The following is a 23587-nucleotide window of genomic DNA, read 5'->3' as shown; positions in this document are numbered from 1 at the left end:
TTCCCAAACCTTCCATAACAAAGCCATCACCTACAGAGAGATGAACTTCGAGAAGAGTCCCCTAAGCAAGCTGGTCCTGGGGCTCTGTTCACAAACACAAACATACAACAACACATTTAGACCCAACCGAATCATGAGAAAACAAAAAGAGAATTACTTGACACATTGGAAAGAATTAACAACAAAACTGAGCAAACTAGAATGCTATTTGGCCCTAAACAGAGAATACACAGTGGCAGAATACCTGACCACTGTGACTGACCCAAACTTAAGGAAAGCTTTGACTATGTACACACACACATCAGTGAGCATAGCCTTGCTATTGAGAAAGGCCGTCATAGGCAGACCTGGCTCTCAAGAGAAGACAGGCTATGTGCACACTGCCCACAAAATGAGGTGGAAACTGAGCTGCACTTCCTAACCTCCTGCCAGTTGTATGACCGTATTAGAGACACATATTTCCCTCAGATTACACAGATCCACAAAGAATTCGAAAACAAACCCAATTTTGATAAACTCCCACATCTACTGGGTGAAATACCACAGTGTGCCATCACAGCAGCAATATTTGTGACCTGTTGCCACAAGAAACACCATTGTAAATACAACCCATATTTATATTTATTTATTTTCCAATTATTATATTTACATATGTTTCCCATTCCAATAAAGCCCTTAAATTAAATTGAATTGAATTGAATTGAATTGAATTGAGAGAGCAAAAGAGAGAGACTAATCTTGGAAACCCAGAATAAAAATATATCGTAATTGTATCAGATGCTTGTTTAGGTTCTGGGTCAAGATGTTGAGAGAATGATACTAACGCGACTAGCGAAGTCTCCACCCCCCTAACAAGAAAACTCTCAGCCAACCCCCCCCCCCCCCCCCTTCTGAAAACGTCCCGCTTGAAATCATTGCTTGAAATCCCCATCACTTTAAGCACTACCTTCACCCAATCCTGTTACGTCCAAATAACCAGTGACTAAAAACCTGGGCACTGGAACTACTGTTGCTCGTTAGTCGTTGCATCCCAGAATCTTTTGACAGACGTTACGATACCATTTATGTTACGTAGTCTTCCCACTAGAGATTACACACACAGACACGAACACACACGCACACACGCACGGCACACACTTTGGATGATTGGATTGATTGTGTCATCTTCTCAGGGTAAAGTGGAGGCGGAGCTTCATCTGATGTCGGCAGAGGAAGCAGAGAAAAGTCCTGTTGGTCTGGGACGCAATGAGCCTGACCCTCTGGAGAAACCAAAGTAAGATATTTACAGTTACAGTATACACATACACACACACACACATCAAGACGATACATACAAGTTGGGAAAGAAAATAATGGCACAGAGTCAGACTTTCCTATATTCATCCACTTCCTTCAGGAGTCCTATTCACACGACGCAAAAAAACTGTGCTAGTGTTACAAGAGACCGTATTTAATTGATTTCAAAACCTCTCATTGTGCATCCATCAGAAGCTAGTGATAGTTTATTCAGAGTATATATGGTGCACACAAGACATACGGCCTATTTTATCAACAGCACCTCTTTGCGCTGTGAAAATGCCACCCTTATACCTTCACACTATCAATCTGTTCTCCTGTCATTCCTTCACCTGTCTCCCGCTGTTTCTTTTCTTCCTTCCTCTGTGTTGCCTCTCTCCCTCCCCTCCAACCTGCATTGTCTTTCCTTCCATATACATCCCCTCCACCTCTCCCTTCCTCTCCTCCCGCTTCTTCTGAAGTCGCCCGGACACTAGTGTCATGTTGTTTGTGAACCCTCTGAAGTCCATCCGCTACTTCATCTGGCACAACTACCTCTGGCTGATCCTCAAGGCCCTGGGCCTGCTGCTGCTGCTGCTCCTATACTGTCCTCTGTCTCTGTCCCCTATACTGTCCTCTGTCTCTGTCCCCTATACTGTCCTCTGTCTTTGTCCCCTATACTGTCCTCTGTCTTTGTCCCCTATACTGTCCTCTGTCTTTGTCCCCTATACTGTCCTCTGTCTTTGTCCCCTATACTGTTCTCTGTCTCTGTCCCCTATACTGTCTGTCTTTGTCCCCTATACTGTTCTCTGTCTTTGTCCCCTATACTGTCCTCTGTCTCTTGTCGCTCAACCTGCCAGTGTCTGGTATCAATCCTGAGTCTTCCATTGTGCATCACACTGTCATTACGCTGGAGGCTTCAGGGAAATACCTATTATATGTAGCTATTTTCAAGTGAGATGTCAAACAAACATCTCATTGTATATCTGTGTCTCCATCGTCTGAGTAATATATCTGTGCTTGCGAATTGTGCAGTGGTCTTTTGGTTCTGTATAAAATAAAAAGAATGTTGCTATTTTGTAAACAGGTTTGTTTGTGTAGTAGTGTATGGAGAAATTGTGATCAGTTAGTCATACCACTAACGCTTGTTCTCCTCTTTTCTCTCTTTACCCCACACCTCGGCCCCCTTATCACCATTTCCCCACCCCACCCACTACCCTCCCTTCATCCCACTCACCCTTCTGTCCCCCACCTCTACCTCTCCCACAACCGCTCCCTATCTACCCCATATCTTTCCCCACTCCCTTCCCTTATACCCTCCTTTACACACTTTTAACCCTCAACCCCCATCCCGTCCATCCCATGCCCCGCTATCTACCCCTCTAACCTTACCCCCCCCCGATCCCCCCAGTCGGCCAGACACCACCTTCCTGTGGTTCCTGAGCCCGCTGAAGGCTATCCGCTACCTGGTGTGTAACCGCTACAAGTGGCTTATCATCAAGATCATTGTGGCCCTGCTGCTGCTCATGATGCTGGGGCTCTTCCTCTACAGCATGCCTGGCTACCTGGTCAAGAAGCTGCTGGGGGCCTGAGGGGGCTGGATGGGGCTGCAGGCATGGGTACCAGGGTGGGTTGGGGGGTGGTCAAGACGCAGAGGAGGGGTGGGGTACCACGCACTTCCACTTTCTACTGTTTATACTCACAACCTCAAACAACATCCCCCCGTCTATCCCTCAGTACCCTCCCCCCAAACACACTCGCCTCAGTGCTGCTGGGTGCGTAAGGGAGAGAATAGGGGAGGGAAGGGTGGATAGATGGGAAGACAAGCTGACAGCACTCCCTCCGCATCCCAGCCTTTCCCCCGCTCCGCCACCCCTCTAACCATGGCAGTGCTGCTCAACACACATACTCAATGACTTCCTATCCCTTGGACTTCTAAAAACTAGGAACGACCATCTACCTTCTACTCTACAGTAGCACAGTGGGCCTAACCGATCAAATGCTTCACATCAGGACGCTAACCAATCAGAAACCTCATCCCTGCACTGACCACTGACTAACCAATGAAACTACTCAACCCTGATCTCATCATCAACGATGCAGCATACCCTGACGTTATAGTTGAGAGATTGTTTATTTATTTATTTATCTATGTATGTGTTTGTTTATTTATGATTTAAATTATTTGGAAGGTGCCGGAGTCTGGTGTGGCGATCTAAGCTCCAGATTCCGGACTACACATGCCCCCTGGCGACGGGTGTTTGATCCCCAGCTCTGCGGATTGTCTGTGCCCTTCCTTTCTGTATCCCTCTCCGTTACCTGTCTCCTATTCTGTACTGTCAATAAAATAATAACAAATATGGAAGGTGATCGGAGCTCCCGGTCTCCTAAAAAACATATTAAATTATTTGGAAGGACATGGTTAGCGGTCAGTTGATTGGTACTGTTGGTCTTGCATGGACATACATTTCTCAAGTGATGTTGTAATTATTTCCATTACTTCTATGATACAGTGCCTTCAGTGCCCTTGACTTTTTCAACATGTTGTTGTCCTACAGCCTGAATTTAACATTTCTAACACAGATTCAACCACAAAGACCAGGGAGCTTTTCCAATGCCTCGCAAAGAAGGGAACCTATTGGTAGATGGGTAAAAAGGTTACCAACATTGCTTGTTCTGCCCACTATGATTAATTTGCTCCCATTGGAAATGAAAGGCTGTGGTCTATATTGGGTTAGTTATAAAAAAGAATCCTTGTTATGGGTATGATTGCAATCGATAAGGACTGGGGAGTTTTTCAGGATAAAAAAGAAACGTAATGGAGCTAAGCACAGACAAAATCCTAGAGGGAAAACCTGGTTCAGTCTGCTTTCCACCAGGTTATTTTAGGTTATTTTCTGCAGGAAAATAACCTAAAACACAAGGCCAAATCTACACTGGAGTTGCATACCAAGAAGACAGTGAAGGTTCCTGAGTGGCCGAGTCACCGTTTTGACTTAAGTCTACTTGAAAATCTATGGCAAGACCTGAAAATGGTTGTCTAGCAATGATCAACAACCAATTTGACAGAGCTTGAAGAATTTTGAAAATAATAATGCTCTTAGAGCCCCAGAAAGACTCACAGCTGTAATCGCTATCTAAGTTGCTTCTACAAAGTATTGGCTCAGGGGTGTGAATACTTAGGTAAATTATATATATTATTTCTGTATTTCATTTTCAATAAATGTGCAAAAATTTCTAAAAACATGTTTTCACTTTGTCATTATCGAGTATTTAATAATTGTTTTATTCAATCTGTAACACAACAAAATGTGGAATAAGTCAAGGGGTATGAATACTTTCTGAAGGCACTGTATGTCGGTTTTGAAATGGGAATCATTGGGTTTGTGTGAGCTCTTCAACTGGACAAAATAAAATGTTTTCCAACAGTTTAATAGTGTTCCTCTTTAGCTCTTGCACACATCTAAAATAATGATGAAAATATTGAAAAATGTCTATTTTCCTAGGACCTACTGTAGTTTAACAAGATTTAAAGAGGAACAAAGAATACAAGTATAGCTTTTGAATATGAATCAATTAGAGAGGTAAACTTGCTATTGTTTGGCTTAAATGATGTCCTCAAACACCACCATTTTATGTTTCTTCACTGCTTTCTTCAGTGACCTGGAACGCTCTTATTGGTTGTTACTGTTATCCAGAAAATGTACAGTAGGTTTAGAGAAATATAAGCATGCATCTGTATTCTAACATCTCACAGTGATTCAGTTTACATGGTCATCAGATATGGCATGACTTCCTTTCTACTGTAGCTTTACAGTCGGTTTCTAAACCTTTTATCTATGTCTGGTTCTTGACACGTTTGAATCAATGCAGGACCTGAAGTGGTTATGTGCACCTTATTGCAAATAAGCGGTACTGTAAAAGGGAGTGCGGCTTGGCCTCTTGACCTCTGCCCTGTCGGCCTATCAGATTGCTTGGTTTGCCCTATCGGCCTATCAGATGACATGGTTTGCAGTGTGCAGTTCTCTCTGGTTTTCTCTTGCTTGACCTACCAGTAGTTATGACATCATTTGTGTTGCAGTCATTTTAGTGATCTCATGTTCACAAAATACAAACCGACAAAAAAATATTTTAATGTTTGCAGTAACTCTCGCCTGTTTGTATGATAAAGGGTGTATTATATCCTCCTGTTGACGAGTATGCAATATAAACATTGTTTTAACAATTATTTAAAATAAATGGAATTAATTGAAATACCCATTTTGACAAAGAATGTGGTTTTGTATCTGGTTACAATGTGTCATACAGTGTGTGTTCTTTGTGTTTGAATGAATGCCAGAGGTTGCATTAGTATCGATATGACTCGTTATGGGTAGTGTTTGTGTGTCCGTGCGTGTGCATTTCAGTTTTGTGTGTGTGTAACATCTCTATCTCTTCCTGCAGTCGTCCCAACACCAGTCTGTCGTGGTTGCTGAGCCCAGTACGTGTGGTGTGTATCCTGGCCTGGAGGCAGTATAAGCTGCACTGTGTTCTGCTGCTGGGGGCTGTCCTGGGTCTACTGTTCCTGGGCCTGCTCTTCTTCTCCATGCCCTCTGCCCTCAGCAACAAGATCTTCAACATCGCTGGCTGAACACACTTATCAACCACACACATGCAAACTCTCTCATTTCTCTCTCTCAATGTGGCTGATCCCTGAATGTATTTGCGCTATCTTATACATTTATGGTATTCGAAAGGCACTTTGTACAAGCTCTAATGCATTGCACTATTATCACATAGTGTTGGTATAATCTTAATACTCCCATTATGTACTTTATATTTTCTATTAAAAGTGTTAAACATCAACTCTCATACTGTATGTTGATGAAGTGCTTTATTTTCATCATAAAATATTGAAGCATTTCCACTGCACTGTGGGTTTGTGTGTGCTCTTCCTCATTGGTCAGCTTGTTCACTCAGGAGCCAACTGCATCACCAGGGTGGGTGGGATCTCCAGCTCAGCATTGACCTATGAGAAGAATGTAGATAGGTCAGTAGACGTCTCTCATTAAATTAGCACACACATTCTGGACACAAACCCTCTAGATGCATTCACAGGCACACACACACACACACACACACACACACACACATACCCTGGAGTTGACGTATTGGTGAAGCAGCATCCGTAGCTCTGTGTTCTGTTGTTTCAGGCTCTGTGTGTCTGTGATGAACTGGGACCTCTCTGTCAGAACAATGCTAGGAACAAACAGATTCAAATAATCTATCAAAACGATGCTCAATCAGTCACCACTCTTTATATCACCTGTTTTATAACTCAATTAGAGGCCAGGATTGAATGCATTTATAAGGCAGATACTATCTTGTCATTATGTGTGGGTGTGTGTGTGGTACTCACTGGTACTTGTCAAGTGCTGTCTCCAGGGCGCCCCAGATCTTGAGTTTGGCCTCAGGGATGACGTCAGCCATGGCCTCCCAGTAGGCTGCGTCTTCAGAGTCATCTCTCCCTCCTAGACCCAGCATACTGGGCTGGTGAGGGGCAGCCACCTCTCTGGGGGAATAGTTTTGTAATGTTACGCTTCCCCATATAACATTTGTATGGTAGTTTCTACACATATTTAAGTTCACTGTACTGAGTCCATTATATGTGTCACCATTTAATTAAGCAATAAGGTCCGAGGGGGTGGTATATGGCCAATATACCACGGCTAAGGGCTGTATCCAGGTATTCTGCGTTGCGTCGTGCATAAGAACAGCCCTTAGCCGTTGTATATTGGCCATATACCACAAACCCCTGATGTGTCTTATTGCTTAAATATACCACGACGCAAAACAACTTGTTTACTGTTCTAATTACGTTAGTAACCTGTTTATAATACCAATAAGGCACCTCCGGGGTTTGTGGTTTATGGCCAATATACCTCTGCGTTGCATCGTGCTAAAGAACAGCCCTTAGCTGTGTTATATTGACCATATACCACACCCCTTTGGGCCTTATTGCTTAATACATGGGCAAGCCACTTAGAAATGCATGCCCAATACATTGCTTCATTCTAAGTGGTATGCAAATGTGGGTATTGAAACAGAGAGCCCCAGTGCTGACCTGGGCCGGCAGTGGTGGGCAGTGTAGGCCCTCAGGGCGACCAGGACATCATTGGGGTGGATGAGGTCAGAGGTCGGGCTACAGGAGGAGGTATGCTCCCCTCCCTCCGCCTGAGGACTGGCCACGCCCTCTTTCGCAGACACATCCTGAATACAGAAAACAAGAAAAGAAAGAGAGGATTCTTACAAGATGTCAGTGTGGAGCTGGTAACCATGGCTACTAACACCAGCCTTCTTCCCTCCCTCCTTACCTGGGCCTGCTCCCCTTGTGTCTGTCTGTACTTCATGAAGAAATCAGCCAGCTTGTACACGTCCTCCTCGCTCTCAATCCCCATGGCCTGGCAGAGAAGAACAGAGAGCGGAGACAACACTGATACAGCTCCTCTATCACTACTGTCTTGTGTTTATGTGACAGTAAATGTATAGTTACAGGTGACATAACATACATATAGCCGTTACAGTGTAACTCACAGTGAAGATGGAATCCAGCTTCATGAGGGACTGTTCATCCTTCTCCAGTGGAGAGAGGAGCTTCAGGAGTTTACTCTCTATCAGAAAACCCTGTGGAGGGAGAAGGAGGGAAGGAGAGAGAGACAGAGAAACTGTAAAGGCTAAATGTTGAACTAGTTTAGGTAGATAACACAGTTCCTCTTCCTCTCTCTATCCCTCTTTCATACAGACACACAAGCTGAAAACTCAGCCCGCTCACCGCCTCGTCACACAGCAGCTCCAGGAGCTTCTTGACCGTCTTCACCGACACCGTCCCACTGTGCTCCCCCCCACTCCCTTCCCTCTCCACCTCACTGCTCCCACTCTCCAGCCCTGCTCCTGATTCATACACCTCCACAGCCAACCCAGGGCTCTCTGCCCCAGGCCCAACCCCGGCATCAGGCCCAACCCCGGCGTCAGGCCCAACCCCGGCTTCAGGCCCAACCCCGGCTTCAGGCCCAACCCCGGCCTCCTGGTACTTCCCCTTCCCCAGGCTACATCCAAGCCGGAGCAGCTCGGAGATGGCCTGGTGCGCAGTCTTCTGGGCCTGTCTCTGGGGCTGGAGGGGTCCGCAGCGCTCCATGAAGGCCAGCGGTGGGCGCTGCCAGGCTAGGCCCAGCTGCTGCTCGTGGACCAGCCGGTCCGTGTCCAGGGCCTTCTCCACCAGCGCCTTGACCTCCTCCTCGTTCATCAGCCACACCTCCTCAAACTTCTTGGCATCGATGGTCGCAAAGTGCCTGAATGGAAAGAGGGGAAGAAGTGTAGCGTTATTAGGAGGGATGGGTAAAACAAGGCTTTCTGAAGCAACAAAGCAATTAAGAATTGTGTCGAAGTCTCCTCAAGTGCTTGAGACATTGCTCTTGACGTGACATTTGTTGGTCTGCTTGGTGCAGTTATATTGCAGTTTTGACCATCCCTAGGTTATAGCACTAGACAGGGAGAGATATGAAAATGCAAAGACTGACAATTACATTCTGTGTGTGTGTGTGTCTCTCTCTGTCTGTCTGTATTTGTGTGTGTGTGTGTGTGTGTGTGTGTCTCAAATCAAATCAAATTTTATAGACATTACAGTGAAATGCTTACTTACAGCCCTTAACCAACAATGTCAAATTGAAAAAGTGTTAAGTAAAAAAAATACAAGCAAATAACTAAAGAGCAGCAGTAAAATAAAATAACAGTAGGGAGGCTATATACAGGGGGGTACCGGTACAGAGTCAATGTGCAGGGGCACCGGCTAGTCAAGGTAATTGAGGTAATATGTAGGTAATTGAGGTAATATGTACATGTGGGTAGAGTTAAAGTGACTATGCATAAATAATAAACAGAGTAGCAGCAGCGTAAAAGAGGGGGATGGGGTGGGGATGGGGGTAGTCCGGGTAGTCATCATTAGCTGTTCAGGAGTCTTATGGCTTGGGGGTAGAAGCTGTTGAGAAGCCTTTTGGACCTAGACTTGGCGCTCCGGTACCGCTTGCCGTGCGGTAGCAGAGAGAACAGTCTATGACTAGGTTGGCTGAGGGCCTTCCTCTAACACCGCCTGGTATAGAGGTCCTGGATGGCAGGAAGCTTGGCCCCAGTGATGTACTGGGCCGTACGCACTACCCTCTGTAGTGCCTTGCGGTCGGAGGCCGAGCAGTTGCCAGAAGCTCTTTTTGGTCATAACAAATGGTGGCAGAAACATTATGTACAGAATAAATTACAAATAACGCGAAAAAACACACAATAGTACAATTGGTTAGAGGGCTGTAAAACGGCAGCCATCTTCTCCGGCGACACTTTGCAACTTTGTGTGTATCTGTGTGTGTGTATGTTACTCACCTCATCTTCTTCTGCATGTGTTTGTACTGTTGCATGATGCGTGTGTAGTCATCAGTGAGGTTCTGGTTCTCCTCCCGAGACTGCTTCTCCTGGTTGGCACACTTGATCTTCAGGTTGTTCACAACATCCTGCAGTCTAGATGATAAAAGTCACAGTAACTACAGCAGAGCTACACAGATACAGTTGAAGTCGGAAGTTTACATACACCTTAGCCAAATACATTTAAACTCAGTTTTTCACAATTCCTGACATTTAATCCTAGTAAAAATTCCCTGTCTTAGGTCAGTTAGGATCACCACTTTATTTTAAGAATGTGAAATGTCAGAATAATAGTAGATAGAAGGATTTATTTAAGCTTTTATTTATTTCATCACATTCCCAGTGGGTCAGAAGTTTACATACACTCAATTAGTATTTGGTAGCATTGCCTTTAAATTGTTTAACTTGGGTCAAACGTTTCGGGTAGTCTTCCACAAGCTTCCCACAATAAGTTGGGTGAATTTTGGCACATTCCTCCTGATAGAGCTGGTGTAACGGAGTCAGGTTTGTAGGCCTCCTTGATTGCACATGCTTTTTCAGTCCTGCCCACACATTTTCTATAGGATTGAGGTCAGGGCTTTGTGATGGCCACTCCAATACCTTGACTTTGTTGTCCTTAAGCCATTTTTCCACAACTTTGGAAGTATGCTTGGGGTCATTGTCCATTTGGAAGACCCATTTGCAACCAAGCTTTAACTTCCTGACTGATGTCTTGAGATGTTGCTTCAATATATCCACATAATTTTCCTTCCTCATGATGCCATCTATTTTGTGAAGTGCACCAGTCCCTCCTGCAGCAAAGCACCCCCACAGCATGATGCTGCCACCCCCGTGCTTCACGTTTGGGATGGTGTTTTTCACTTGCAAGCAACCCCCTTTTTCCTCCAAACATAACGATGGTCATTATGGCCAAACAGTTCTATTTTTGTTTCATCAGACCAGAGGACATTTCTCAAAAAAGTATGATTTTTGTCCCCATGTGCAGTTGCAAACCGTAGTCTGGCTTTTTTATGATGGTTTTGGAGCAGTGGCTTCTTTCTTGCTGAGCGGCCTTTCAGGTTATTTCGATATAGGACTCGTTTTACTGTGGATATAGATACTTTTGTACCTGTTTCCTCCAGCATCTTCACAAGGTCCTTTGCTGTTGTTATGGGATTGATTTGCACTTTTCGCACCAAAGTACAATCATCTCTAGGAGACTTCTCCTTCCTGAGCGGTATGACGGCTGCGTGGTCCCATGGTGTTTATACTTGCGTACTATTATTTGTACAGATGAACGTGGTACCTTCAGGCATTTGGAAATTGCTCTGAAGGATGAACCAGACTTCTGGAGGTCTACACATTTTTTTCTGAGGTCTTGGCTGATTTCTTTGGATTTTTCCATGATGTCAAGCAAAGAGGCACTGAGTGTGAAGGTAGGCCTTGAAATACATCCACAGGTACACCTCAAATTGACTCAAATGTTGTCAATTAGCCTATCAGAAGCTTCTAAAGCCATGACATCATTTTCTGGAATTTTCCAAGCTGTTTAAAGGCACAGTCAACTTAGTGTATGTAAACTTCTGACACACTGGAATTGTGATTATAAGTGAAATAATCTGTCTGTAAACAATTGTTGGAAAAATTACTTGTGTCATGCACAAAGTAGATGTCCTAACCGACTTGCCAAAACGATAGTTTGTTAACAAGAAATTTGTGGAGTGGTTGAAAAACGAGTTTTAATGACTCCGACCTAAGTGTATGTAAACTTCCGACTTCAACTGTATATACACACTACCGGTCAAAAGTTTTAGAACACCTACTCATCAAGGGTTATTCTTTATTTTTACTATTTTCTACATTGTAGAATAATAGTGAAGACATCAAAACTATAAAATAACACATATCGAATCATGTAGTAACCAAAAAAGTGTTAAACAAATCAAAATATATTTTATATTTCAGATTCTTCAAATAGCCACCCTTTGCCTTGATGACAGCTTTGCACACTCTTGGCATTCTCTCAACCAGCTTCATGAGATAGTCACCTGGAATGCATTTCAATTAACAGGTGTGCCTTCTTAAAAGTTAATTTGTGGGAATTTCTTTCCTTCTTAATGCGTTTGAGCCAATCAGTTGTGTTGTGACAAGGTAGGGGGGGAATACAGAAGATAGCCCTATTTGGTAAAAGACCAAGTACATATTATGGCAAGAACAGCTCAAATAAGCAAAGAGAAACGACAGTCTATCATTTCTTTAAGACATAAAGGTCAGTCAATACGGAACATTTCAAGAACTTTGAAAGTTTCTTCAAGTGCAGTAGCAAAAACCATCAAGCGCTATGATGAAACTGGCTCTCACGAGGACCGCCACAGGAATGGAAGACCCAGAGTTACCTCTGCTGCAGAGGATAAGTTAATTAGAGTTACCAGCCTCAGAAATTGCAGCCCAAATAAATGCTTCACAGAGTTCAAGTAACAGACACATCTCAACATCAACTGTTCAGAGGAGACTGTGTTAGTAAGGCCTTCATGGTCGAATTGCTGCAAAGAAACCACTACTAAAGGACACCAATAAGAAGAAGAGACTTGCTTGGGCCAAGAAACACAAGCAATTGACATTAGACCAGTGGAAATGTGTCCTTTGGTCTGGAGTCCAAATTTGAGATTTTTGGTTCCAACCGCCATGTATTTGTGAGACGCGGTGTGAGTGAACGGATGATCTTCGCATGTGTATTTCCCACCGTAAAGCATGGAGGAGGAGGTGTTATGGTGTCAGGGTGCTTTGCTGGTGACACTGTCTGTGATTTATTTAGAATTCAAGGCACACTTAACCAGCATGGCTACCACAGCATTCTGCAGCGATACGCCATCCCATCTGGTTTGGGCTTAGTGGGACTATAATTTGTTTTTCAACAGGACAATGACCCAACACACCTCCAGGCTGTGTAAGGGCTATTTTACCAAGAAGGAGAGTGATGGAGTGCTGCATCAGATTACCTGGCCTCCACAATCCCCCGACTGCAACCAAATTGAGATGGTTTGGGATGAGTCGGACCGCAGTGAAGGAAAAGCAGCCAACAAGTGCTCAGCATATGTGGGAACTCTTTCAAGACTGTTGGAAAAGCATTCCAGGTGAAGCTGGTTGAGAGAATGCCAAGAGTGTGCACAGCTGTCATCAAGGCAAAGGGTGGCTACTTTGAAGAATCTCAAATATAACATATATATTTGTTTAACACTTTTTGGTTACTACATGATTCCATATGTGTTATTTACAAGTTAACCAGTTTCCCCCAAACTACAGCCTTTTTGAACGCACGTCTGTTGTTGACTTTTGTCAACAGGTTTAAAAGATCTAACGGTACTAAAGTAGCAGAGATTTGCGATTCAGCACAACAGAAGCAGACAGAGATGGAGACAGAACTCAGAAGTTCAGCGCCACATTGTAGGGAACAGCGTCCATCTAAGATGCAGAAAACGTGTCCTTTGTAAATCAGGTGGTATAATGTTGCTATAGTGATAGTGTTATACAGTGCATTCGGAAAGTATTCAGACCCCTTCACTTTTTCCACAGCCTTATTCTAAAATAGATTAAATAAAAACAATTCCTCATCAATCTACACACAATACCCCATAATGACAATGCGAAAACACATTTTTCGAAATGTTTGCAAATAAATAAAACACAGAAATACCAGACCCTTTGCTATGAGACTCGAAATTGAGCTCAGGTGCATCCTGTTTCCATTGATCATCCTTAAGGTGTTTCGGATCTCCCGAGTGGCGCAGTGATCTAAGGCACTGCATCGCAGTGCTAGCTGTGCCACTAGAGATCCTGGTTCGTATCCAGGCTCTGTCGTAGCCGGCCGCGACCGGGATGAAAGGACGAGCTGGATCTGTGTGTTTTAGGAGGGTTGCTGTGGTGAACCTCTCCTTCAGCCTCTTGAAGGCAGCGTCAGCCTCAGGGTTCAAGGCCAGCTTCTGATGCTCACCCTTAAGGAAAGAGGTGAGCAGGGCGGCTATGGAGCTGAAGGACCTGATGAAACGCCGGTAGAAATTTGCGAAGCCCAGGAAGCTCTGTAGGCTCTTGATGGTGGTGGGGACTGGCCATCACCAGCGAGGTGACGTGTAACGGAGAAGGCAGTGGCACGGTGGGCAACCCCCATTCAAAGACCAACTCCCTATCGATTAGGTTCCCCGCTGATCCAGAATCTATCATTGCCGTGGTAAGTGAAGGAAGAACCATTCACCGTTAAGGGACCTAAAAACAATGGTTTGGTGACAGGTGATGACGGAACACTCACGGAGCGGCGACGGGAGTCATACCGCCTAGATAGGGAGCCGCCAGGAGATCTGTGGTCAGTGGTGGTGTAGGGGGTGCTGCCCACCTCCATGGGTGAGGACTCGGAGGCAGGGCGAGTGTCGAGGGGTGAGCGTCGAGGCTCTGGGTGGTGTTGGGAACGCCATCGGTCTCTCAACATGTCGTCAAGACGAATGGACGTGGCGATGAGGGTAACAAGGTCCATCTCATCGTCCCGACATGCGAGTTCCATCGTGATGTCCTCCCAACGTCACTGTGCGAAAGCTCAGGGCGTGCTCGAACGAGGCCTCCTCTCCCTGTTGTAGCCGGAGGAGACGCTCACCCCCGTCCTTTCCCTCCATGGGATGATCGAACACCGCCCTGAACCGAGCGAGGAAGGTGGAGTAGGGAAGCGCCGCGGCCTCACCTCCTTCCCAGACTGCCGTGGCCCAATCCAGCGCCTTTCCCTTCAGTCGCGAAATCACCAGTGCTATCCTGGCTTGGTCCGATGGAGATGGCCCACGCTGATGCGCCAGATACAGTGAAACCTGTAGCAGGAAGCCTCTACATATTGTCGTTTTCCCGTCATAGCGCTCCGGCAGCGCAAGGGGTCCCTCAGACGTTGGTGATAGCACGGGAGGAGGTGGACTGGGTGCATTCGCCGCTCCCTGAGGTGGAACCGGAGCGATAGTCAGTTTATGCAGCGTTTGTAGCACTTCCTGCATGGCAGCGTTCAGCTGGGCAATCTGCTGCTGGTGCTGGGAAACTCCAGGAGGATTACCTGCTGCATCCATCTTCGTGATAGGTGTGTGATTCTGTGACACGTACTGAGGATACGAAGAGGCAGGACGCAAATGCAGGAATCAACAGTGTAAAGGTTTACTTAACACTGAGCAAGAGAACAACAAAGCGCGAGTACACGACATGACACTAACAATCACACACAACACAAAACTGAACATTCCAGGGCTATATAGGGGTGGTGACGAGATGACGAGGTGCAGGTGCGCTGGAGGTGATTAGGGTGCGTTGGGTTTCCATTCCGGTGTTGCCGAGGTGGTGCGCTCAGACCGGTGGCTCAGTAGACCGGTGAATCAGAGTGCCGGAGGGACGCAACGGGAGGAGATGTGACACTTATGTAAATGTGATATTTCCTTTTTTATTTTTAACAAATTTGCAAACATTTCTAAAACACCTGTTTTTGCTTTGTCATTATGGGATATTGTGTGTAGATTGATGAGGGGGAAAAAAGGCTGTAACGTAACAAAATGTGGAAAAGGTGAAGGGCTCTGAATACTTTCCGAATGCATTGTAGATGTAGCTACCTGGTGATCTTTCTCTTCTGCTGGGACTTGGTGATGGTGTTCTCTTCGTCTCTCTTCTTTAGCACCTGGAAGTTGTACTCCAGCTTCTCCTGGTTCAGCTGGTACGTAGCCTTCATCTGCTGCAGCTGCTGCTCCAGAATCTACCCACACACACACACACCACAGCTCATTTGAAAACAGTCCCTAACACACCTGCAAACTTTTGCCACTTTTTCTGTCTACCTGAACATCTGTGTCCAGTTTGATCTTGATCATATTGTACTCCTCGGCATCCTCTGTCCTCAGCTGCTGCAGCAACACTTCATACTCCTCCACCCTCTTCATCCTCTGCATCACGTTCTCCAGCTAGAGAGAGAGAGGGAGAAAGGAGGAAGGAGGGGATATAGTATTGAGATAGATGGAGAGAGACACAAACAGCTCAAGTTCATTTTCAGTGAGAGAAGAGAGAAAGAAAGGTATACCGTCTGTAGAGATGTCTGTTTATTAGAATCCTATTTACCTCTTTGTCTCGGCGCTCCTTCATGTGCTGTTCCCATTTTGTCCTGTTCCCCGTTAGCAAGATCTTCCGCTCATGCTCAAAGGACTTCTGCACAAAACAGGAACAGGTCAACAACCATCAACAAACAGATCAATGAACATGTCAACAACCACAAGGGTGCATCGTCAGTCCCCTCCTGTATTCCATGTATACCCACGACTGCGTGGCCTCACATAGTTTCAACTCCATCATCATGTTCGCTGACGACACAACAGTAGTAGGCCTGATTACCAACAATGACGAGACACCCTACAGGGAAGAGGCAGGCACTCTGACGGCGTGGTGCCAGGCAAACAACCTCTCCTTTAACGTTAGCAAAACAAAGGTGCTGATTGAGGACTTCAGGAGGAACCAGGCTGGACAACGGGGCTGCCGTGGAGACGGTCAATAACTTCAAATTCCTCTGCGTACACATCTCAGAGAAGCTGAAATGGTCTAACCACACAGACACCGTGGTGAAGAAGGCACAACAACAACTCTTCAGGATGTTCTACAGGAGCACCATCGAGAGCATACTGTCGGGCTGCATCACAGCCTGGTACGGCAACTCCACCGCCGCAGACCACAAGGCGCTTCAGAGGGTGATACGTGCAGCAAAACGCAAAATTGGGTGCACACTGCCTGCCCTACAGGACACCTACAACACCAGGAAGGCCAAGAAGATCATCAGGGACCCTAGCCACCCAAGCCATGCCCTGTTTTCCCCGCTTCAATCACTCAGACGCATGTAGTACAGGAGCATCATGGCAAAAACTGGATGACTGGCCAAAGGTTTCTACCCTCAGACCATCAAGCTGCTGAATAGCCACCACTAGTCAGCTATCTTCTCCCCCCTGCTACTCCTCTTATGAATATTACCTCCCCGCTACTCCCCCTATGGCCATTTCCCCCCACACCCCCTCAATGGTCACTTACCGTACCTGCTGCTCCCCCTATGGACATTTTCCCCCACACCCTCAAATGACTTTTACTCTGCCCCCACCCCAACGACATTCATCACTGTTGCAGTTGTTAATAGTCATTGACTGTTCTCTCTGCTACCGCACGGCAAGCGGTACCAGAGCGCCAAGTCTAGGTCCAAAAGGCTTCTCAACAGCTTCTACCCCCAAGCCATAAGACTCCTGAACAGCTAATCATGGCTATCCGGACTATTTGCACTGCCCCCCCCACCCCACCCCACCCCCCTCTTTTACACTGCTGCTACTCTGTTTACTATTTATGCATAGTCACTTTAACTCTACCCACATGTACATATGACCTCAATTACCTCGACTAGCCAGTGCCCCTGCACATTGACTCTGTACCGGTACCCCCCTGTATATAGCTCCCTACTGTTATTTTATTTTACTTCTGCGCTTTAGCTATTTGCTTTTATTTTCTATTTTTCTTTAATTAACACTTTTTTATTCCAAATTTTTCTTTAAAAAACTGCATTGTTGGTTAAGGGCTTGTAAGTAAGCATTTCACTGTAATGTCTACACCTGCTGTATTCGGCGCATGTGGCAAATACATTTTATTTTTTTTATTTTTTATTTAATATGTATATTATATATATATTTTTTATATATAATTTGTATTGTTTTTATTTCACTTGGTCCCCACACCCGCTCAATGGTCATGCTGCTGCTCCCCCAATGGTCATTCCCCCCCACCCCCTAAACGGTCTTTACTCTGCCTCCACCACAATGGACATTTATTAATTCATCACTGCTACAGTCATGATGTATATAGTGCTATTTCTATTTCTATTGTTGTTGTTTTTATTACCATTTTCATTATTTTATTTCACATGTTGGAGCTCGGAGCCTAAGATTTTCACTGTACCCTACAATCACACATGCAACCCTGTCCATGTGAGTATTAAACACTGAATCTGAATGTTTCCTACCTCTATCTGGTCCAGTTCATCCCTATAGGAGCCCATCAGAAACTTGACCTGGTCCTCCATCCTCTCAATCATCAGGTCCACATCCTCTGCCTGCTTCTTTAGATCTTTGACGTAGCGGTCGTCACTTAACTTAATCTCCTACAGACACACACACACACACACACATTATACATACAGACAAAACAAATTAATACACACAAGCACACACACACACTACCTGCTGCAGCTCGTGGATGAGTTTGTTCTTGTCCTCTATGAGCAGGGCACACAGCTGCTGCTGGCTGTTCAGAGAGTCTCTCAGGTCCTGGGGGATCTCCTTCATCTTGGCCACCGTCCACTTCCTGGTGATCTCCTCAAACTTCTCCAGGCTCGACTTGGCCTCATTCTCCAGCTTCTCCACCCTGCTCAGGGGAAGGGGTGGGAGGGGAGAGAGTTAGATAGATAGATAGAGGGAGGTCGGAGAGAAGAGGAGGTTTTGAGCACATGAATGTCTGGTGGATAGTCAACAACGTTTCAATTATTCGTAAAACAGTTTGTTTGTTGAGCGGTGCTGTGAGGAGGTCGTATCAATTTGACCTGCTTTTTGTCATAATGAGATACCGGCACGCATTTACAGTTCATGGCCAGCAGAGGGAGAACTTGTACTACAACTGCTGTGGGGCACAGTCACTGATCCTGGGTATGGTACCTGTGTCTGTGGGCCTCCTCCAGCTCTGCTCCGCGCTGGGACTCCCTAGAATCGGCTGCTACCTGGATGTTGGTGACCAGCTCTGTCCCATCACTCTGCAGCTTTATCATACGCTGGGGAGAAAGAGACATGTAGTGTGTGTGTGGCGTTATGTTTCATTGCTTCAAATTAATTTATAATGCTAACAATAACATAGGCCTAACGTTAACGTTACCTTCTCACTCTGTTCCACTTGATGCTGGCTTTTCCTTGTCTCCTCTTTGATTTCTTTCTTTTCATGGGAGTTATCTCCCAGTTCTTGTCTGAATGACAGATGGGAAAAGCACATTTTATGTTGGCATATACTTTATAGCTAATTTTAGCTAACACTAAAGTTGCAGAGGACAGAGTACACCTCACCTGCAATAGCTAAACAGCTAAGCTAAACGTTTCCGGCTGCTTATATCAACATTAACAGGTGGCTAACAGGTGCTAGCTCAAACAGAAGCTAGCTAGCTACCTTTTCTTGGCTTCATTTCGTGCAGCTATCCGGAGGCGACGGGCTGCAATTCTCTCCTCTGGATTTTCAGAGTCCACGGAAGGTCCAGCCTCCTCCGTCTCCTCACGTAGGTTACCGGCTTGACTCATTTTTTTTCTTAGCTAGCTAGCTAGCTAGGCTTATTACTTCCCTTCTACACATAACCCAAGTCTGGAAAAAGTGGCAAGTGGCAACATCACTCACTACATGGTTTGTTGTTGTAATCGTTGCTATGGTACCCAGTCTCAAAAATATGGATATTCGGCACCCTACTGGAAGGAAATGTGAACTGCAGTGAAATGTCGCGCTTTACATCTGATCTCAGCTGATTATGAAATAAAAAAAATGAACTGCAACCTCTTTCTCCTAATGTAGAATAGACAGGGTAGGCTATCTTCACATCTCAGACTAATATTGCTCAAGTCTAATAATAATAATACAATAATACGTTTGGTAAATACAAATAATGGTCATTTGATACACTGTCTGGGCCCCTCGAATGCATGTTTTTGCCCTGGTAAGTAGCCATGTCAAGACCTATACTGAATAGTTATTTAACTAGAAAATCAGCTTCAGTGCCAATGTTGAGAGACATCCCACATGTGTGGTAATGTTAGAATTCTGCTGATCTAACTGTTTTGAATTCATGAAAAGCTTATAAAACCAAATCGTAATTGATCTCATGTGGGCTAAAAAGCTGGTCTTTGGATGTTCAGTTTCCACCAAAACAAGGAGCATCTTTCTCCCTGAATATCTCCACTCTGACAGCCTGCCATTTGGGTTACGCTCTTTATTCATGAAACTATAAGTCGCGGTGTGGAATGAACTTATTTCCTGTGCATGAGAGAGCTTCATCAATACAGACCCTAGTCTACTGAACAAAAATATAAACGCAACATGTAAAGTGTTTCATGAGCTGAAATAAATGATCTCAGAAATTTTCCATATGGACAAAAAGCTTATTTATTTCATATTTTGTGCACACATTTGTTTACATCCCTGTTAGTGAGCATTTTTTATTTGCAAAGATAATCCATCCACCTGACAGGTGTGGCATATCAATAAGCTGATTAAACAGCATGATCATTACACAGGTGCACCTTGTGCTGGGGATAATAAAAGGCCACTCTAAAATGTGCTGTTTTGTCACACAACACAATGCCACATATTTATCAAGTTTTGAGGGAGCGTACAATTGGTATGCTGACTGCAGGAATGTCCACCAGAGCTGTTTCCAGATAATTTAATGTTAATTTCTCTACCATAAGCCACCTCCAGCGTTGTATTAGAGAATTTGGCAGTACGTCCAACCGGTGGGGGCGGGGGAGTTGGGGGAGTATTTCTGTCTGTAATAAAGCTCTTTTGTGGGGAAAAACTCTTTCTGATTTGCTGGGCCTGGCTACCCCGTGGGTGGGCCTGGCTCCCAACAACTCCTCAGGCCCACCAATGGCTGCGCCCCTGCTCAGTCATGTGAAATCCATAGATTAGGGCCTAATTTATTTATTTAAATTGACTGATTTCATTATATGAACTGTAACTCAGTAAAATCGTTGAAATTGTTGCATGTTGTGTTTATATTGTTGTTCAGTATGGATTATGCATTATTAACAGAGGGTTTTAAAGCATGTTCTTCTGTCTCTGATGTTGTTCCCTCTCCTGAGTCCTGATCCAGACATATGACTTTAGGAGCTCATCACATGCCTAACAATTTGCTCACATCCTGGCAAAGGGAATACTCTATTTAAAGCGGAGATGCTGTGTTAAATGTATCTTTGATGAGAACGTGGTTCAGTCAGGTTGTGTAAAACATGTCTTCCAGGTCTACCTGCATGAGTTCTTTCTTTCTGGCTCTTAGTTTTGTCTCCTTTAGCTGGTGAAACTACTGGAGGTATTTCTGGTTCTATGCATTACATTTCTACACACCCCATCTACCCTCTGACAGCCTCTGTATGTCCTCTGTTTCACTCACCTACTCACTCACTCACTCACTCACACACACACACACACACACACACACACACACACACACACACACACACACACGCACACACACACACACACACACAAACAAACACATTCCTCATACACACACATTCCAATCTACCTAGTTGAGGCCTCAGTCGTCTTCCTAAGCACCTCCATGTTCATGTTAATCACAAACTTAGCGGTCTGAGTGGAGGGACTGATAAGACAGTATGGGCAGAGGCTGATTCACACGGCAGAGCCCCAGGAGAGTGTACTGAGGCTGGGAGCCCAACGGCTGATGAGATTGTGCACAGAGAGCCAGGCAGGAGTAATATAGTAGTGGAGTGTGTAAAAGCCATTTATGCTACTTTTCTTTATGGTAAATAGTGTTTAAGTATTATACTGTATTACAGTGCTTTCAGAAAGTATTCAGACCCCCATACTTTTTCCACATTTTGTTGTGTTACAGCCTGAATTTAAAATGGATTCTATTTAGATTATTTGTCACTGACCGACACACAATACCCCATAATGTCAAAGTGGAATTATGTTTTTAGACATTTTGACAAATTAATTAAAAATGAAAAGCTGAAATTTCTTGCGTCAATAAGTATTCAACCCCTTTGTTATGGCAAGCCTAAATAAGTTCAGTAGTAAAAATGTGCTTAACAAGTCACATAATATGTTGCATGGATTCACTCTGTGTGCAATAATAGTGTTTAACATGATTTTTGAATGACTCTCTGTACCCCACACATACAATTATCTCTAAGGTCCCTCAGTCGAGCAGTGAATTTCAAACACAGATTCAACCACAAAGACCAGGGAGGTTTTCCAATGCCTCGCAAAGAAGGGCACCTATTGGTAGATGGGTAAAAACAAAAACAAAAAGACATTGAATATCTCTTTGAGCATGGTGAAGTTATTAATTACACTTTGGATGGTGTATCAATGTACTCAGTCACTACAAAGATACAGTGGCCGGAGAGGAAGGAAACCGCTCAGGGACTTCACCATGAAGACAATGGTGACTTTAAAACAGTTACAGAGTTTAATGGCTGTGATATTAGAAAACTGAGGATTGATCAACACCATTATCGTTACTCCACAATACTAACCTAAATGAAAGAGTGAAAAGAAGGAAGCCTGTACAGAATACAAATATTCCAAAACATGCATCCATTTTGCAACAAGGCACTAAAGTAATACTGCAAAAAATGTGGCAAAGCAATTAACTTATTGTCCTGAATACAAAGTGTTATGTTTGGGTCAAATCCAATACATTACTGAGTACCACTCTCCATATTTTCAAGCATAGTGGTAGTTCAAATCAAATCAAATTGTAACATGCGCAGAATACAACAGGTGTACATTTTACATTTTAGTCATTTAGCAGACGCTCTTATCCAGAGTGACTTACAGTTTAGTGAGTGCATACATGTTGTTTTCGACGGTGCCGGGTGTAGCACGAAGCTAGCTAGCTAGCATTTATTTATTTATTTATTTTTTCCGAACAGAGTCAACACAGTAGCCATTGTGTGCTGTACTGTGGCAGCTAAATACAATATATTTGTGCTAGCTAGCCAACGTTTAATTATTGCTGCGTTATGAAAGGAACTAGACACGGACACAAATTATCTGTTTAGTGTGTTAACACACTATTGGTGGTTTGTTGTAACCAAGTATTGGTGCTAAACTGTGTGTTATTGGATGCTAGCATGCTAGTTAGCTATGGTGTCATAGTTAGCTAGCTGAATAAAGTGGGTTGAGTCCATTCCTTGAAACATTGAACCGCTGTGGTTCACAACAATTCTGATTTCTAAAGGTGGAAGTTGGGAGAGTTTTTGTTCGGGTGGTTCAGTGAAACAATTTTAGTTTCTGAGGTGGAAGTTTTGGTGAGGGAGGCCCTGCTCTCTCCTCTCCCAGATGTTTAGTTCATTTCATTCCGATCTCCTCTGCATTATTGTAGCCATTTGCTACAGCCTGTCAACTATGCCTCTGCCTATCCCTGTTCTCTCCTCTCTGCACAGGCTACACAAATGCCTCACACCGCGTGGCTGCTGTCTCTCTAACCTGGTGGTCCCTGCACGCACCCCACACCTGGAGTTCCAGGTCTCAGGCAGCCTCTGGAACTGCCGTTCTGCTGCCAACAAAGCTGACTTCATCCCAGCCTATGCTAACCTCCAGTCCCTCGACTTCCTGGCGCTGACGGAAACATGGATTACCACTGAAAACACTGCTACTCCTACTGCTCTCTCCTCGTCTGACCATGTGTTCTCGCATACCCCGAGAGCATCTGGTCAGAGGGGTGGTGGCACAGGAATCCTCATCTCTCCCAAGTGGACATTCTCAATTTTTCCCCTAACCCATCTGTCTATCTCCTCATTTGAATTCCATGCTGTCACAGTCACTAGCCCATTTAAGCTTAATATCCTTGTCATCTATCGCCCTCCAGGTTCCCTTGGAGAGTTCATCAATGAGCTTGACAAGTTCCTTTCCTGAGGATGGCTCACCCCTCACAGTTTTGGTGGATTTCAACCTCCCTACGTCCACATTTGACTCATTTCTCTCTGCCTCCTTCTTTCCACTCCTCTCCTCTTTTGACCTCACCCTCTCACCGTCCCCCCCTACTCACAAGGCAGGCAATACGCTTGACCTCATCTTTACT

At 44.7% G+C, this 23587-nt stretch overlaps 2 protein-coding genes across 2 annotated transcripts in view; one reads left to right on the top strand and one right to left on the bottom strand.

Annotated features, from left to right (window-relative positions):
- Positions 1-2867, top strand: part of otofa (otoferlin a) — a gene marked incomplete at both ends in the record, with an annotated part of 140055 nt that extends 137188 nt beyond the window's left edge. The window contains 2 exons of the mRNA XM_084150942.1: positions 1173-1273; positions 2687-2867. Of these exons, the coding sequence (XP_084007068.1) occupies positions 1173-1273; positions 2687-2867 (282 nt within the window). The remainder of the gene's footprint in view (positions 1-1172; positions 1274-2686) is intronic.
- Positions 2868-6226: 3359 nt separating this feature from the next.
- Positions 6227-19064, bottom strand: drc1 (dynein regulatory complex subunit 1 homolog (Chlamydomonas); the record flags this gene model as incomplete). Its single annotated transcript, XM_084151039.1, has 16 exons — positions 6227-6283; positions 6411-6513; positions 6674-6826; positions 7379-7524; positions 7629-7715; positions 7849-7938; positions 8087-8603; positions 9682-9816; positions 15324-15463; positions 15546-15668; positions 15823-15909; positions 17750-17887; positions 17967-18150; positions 18438-18550; positions 18652-18739; positions 18937-19064. The coding sequence occupies 16 exons, from the start codon at positions 19062-19064 to the stop codon at positions 6227-6229; spliced, it is 2289 nt and encodes a 762-aa protein (XP_084007165.1).
- Positions 19065-23587: the final 4523 nt, after the last annotated feature.

The sequence above is a fragment of the Coregonus lavaretus genome, assembly GCF_964263955.1.
Source record: "Coregonus lavaretus genome assembly, chromosome: 33".
NCBI lineage: Eukaryota > Metazoa > Chordata > Actinopteri > Salmoniformes > Salmonidae > Coregonus > Coregonus lavaretus.
The sequence above is the reverse complement of the archived record's forward strand: the minus strand, read 5'-3'. Positions and strand labels throughout refer to the sequence as shown.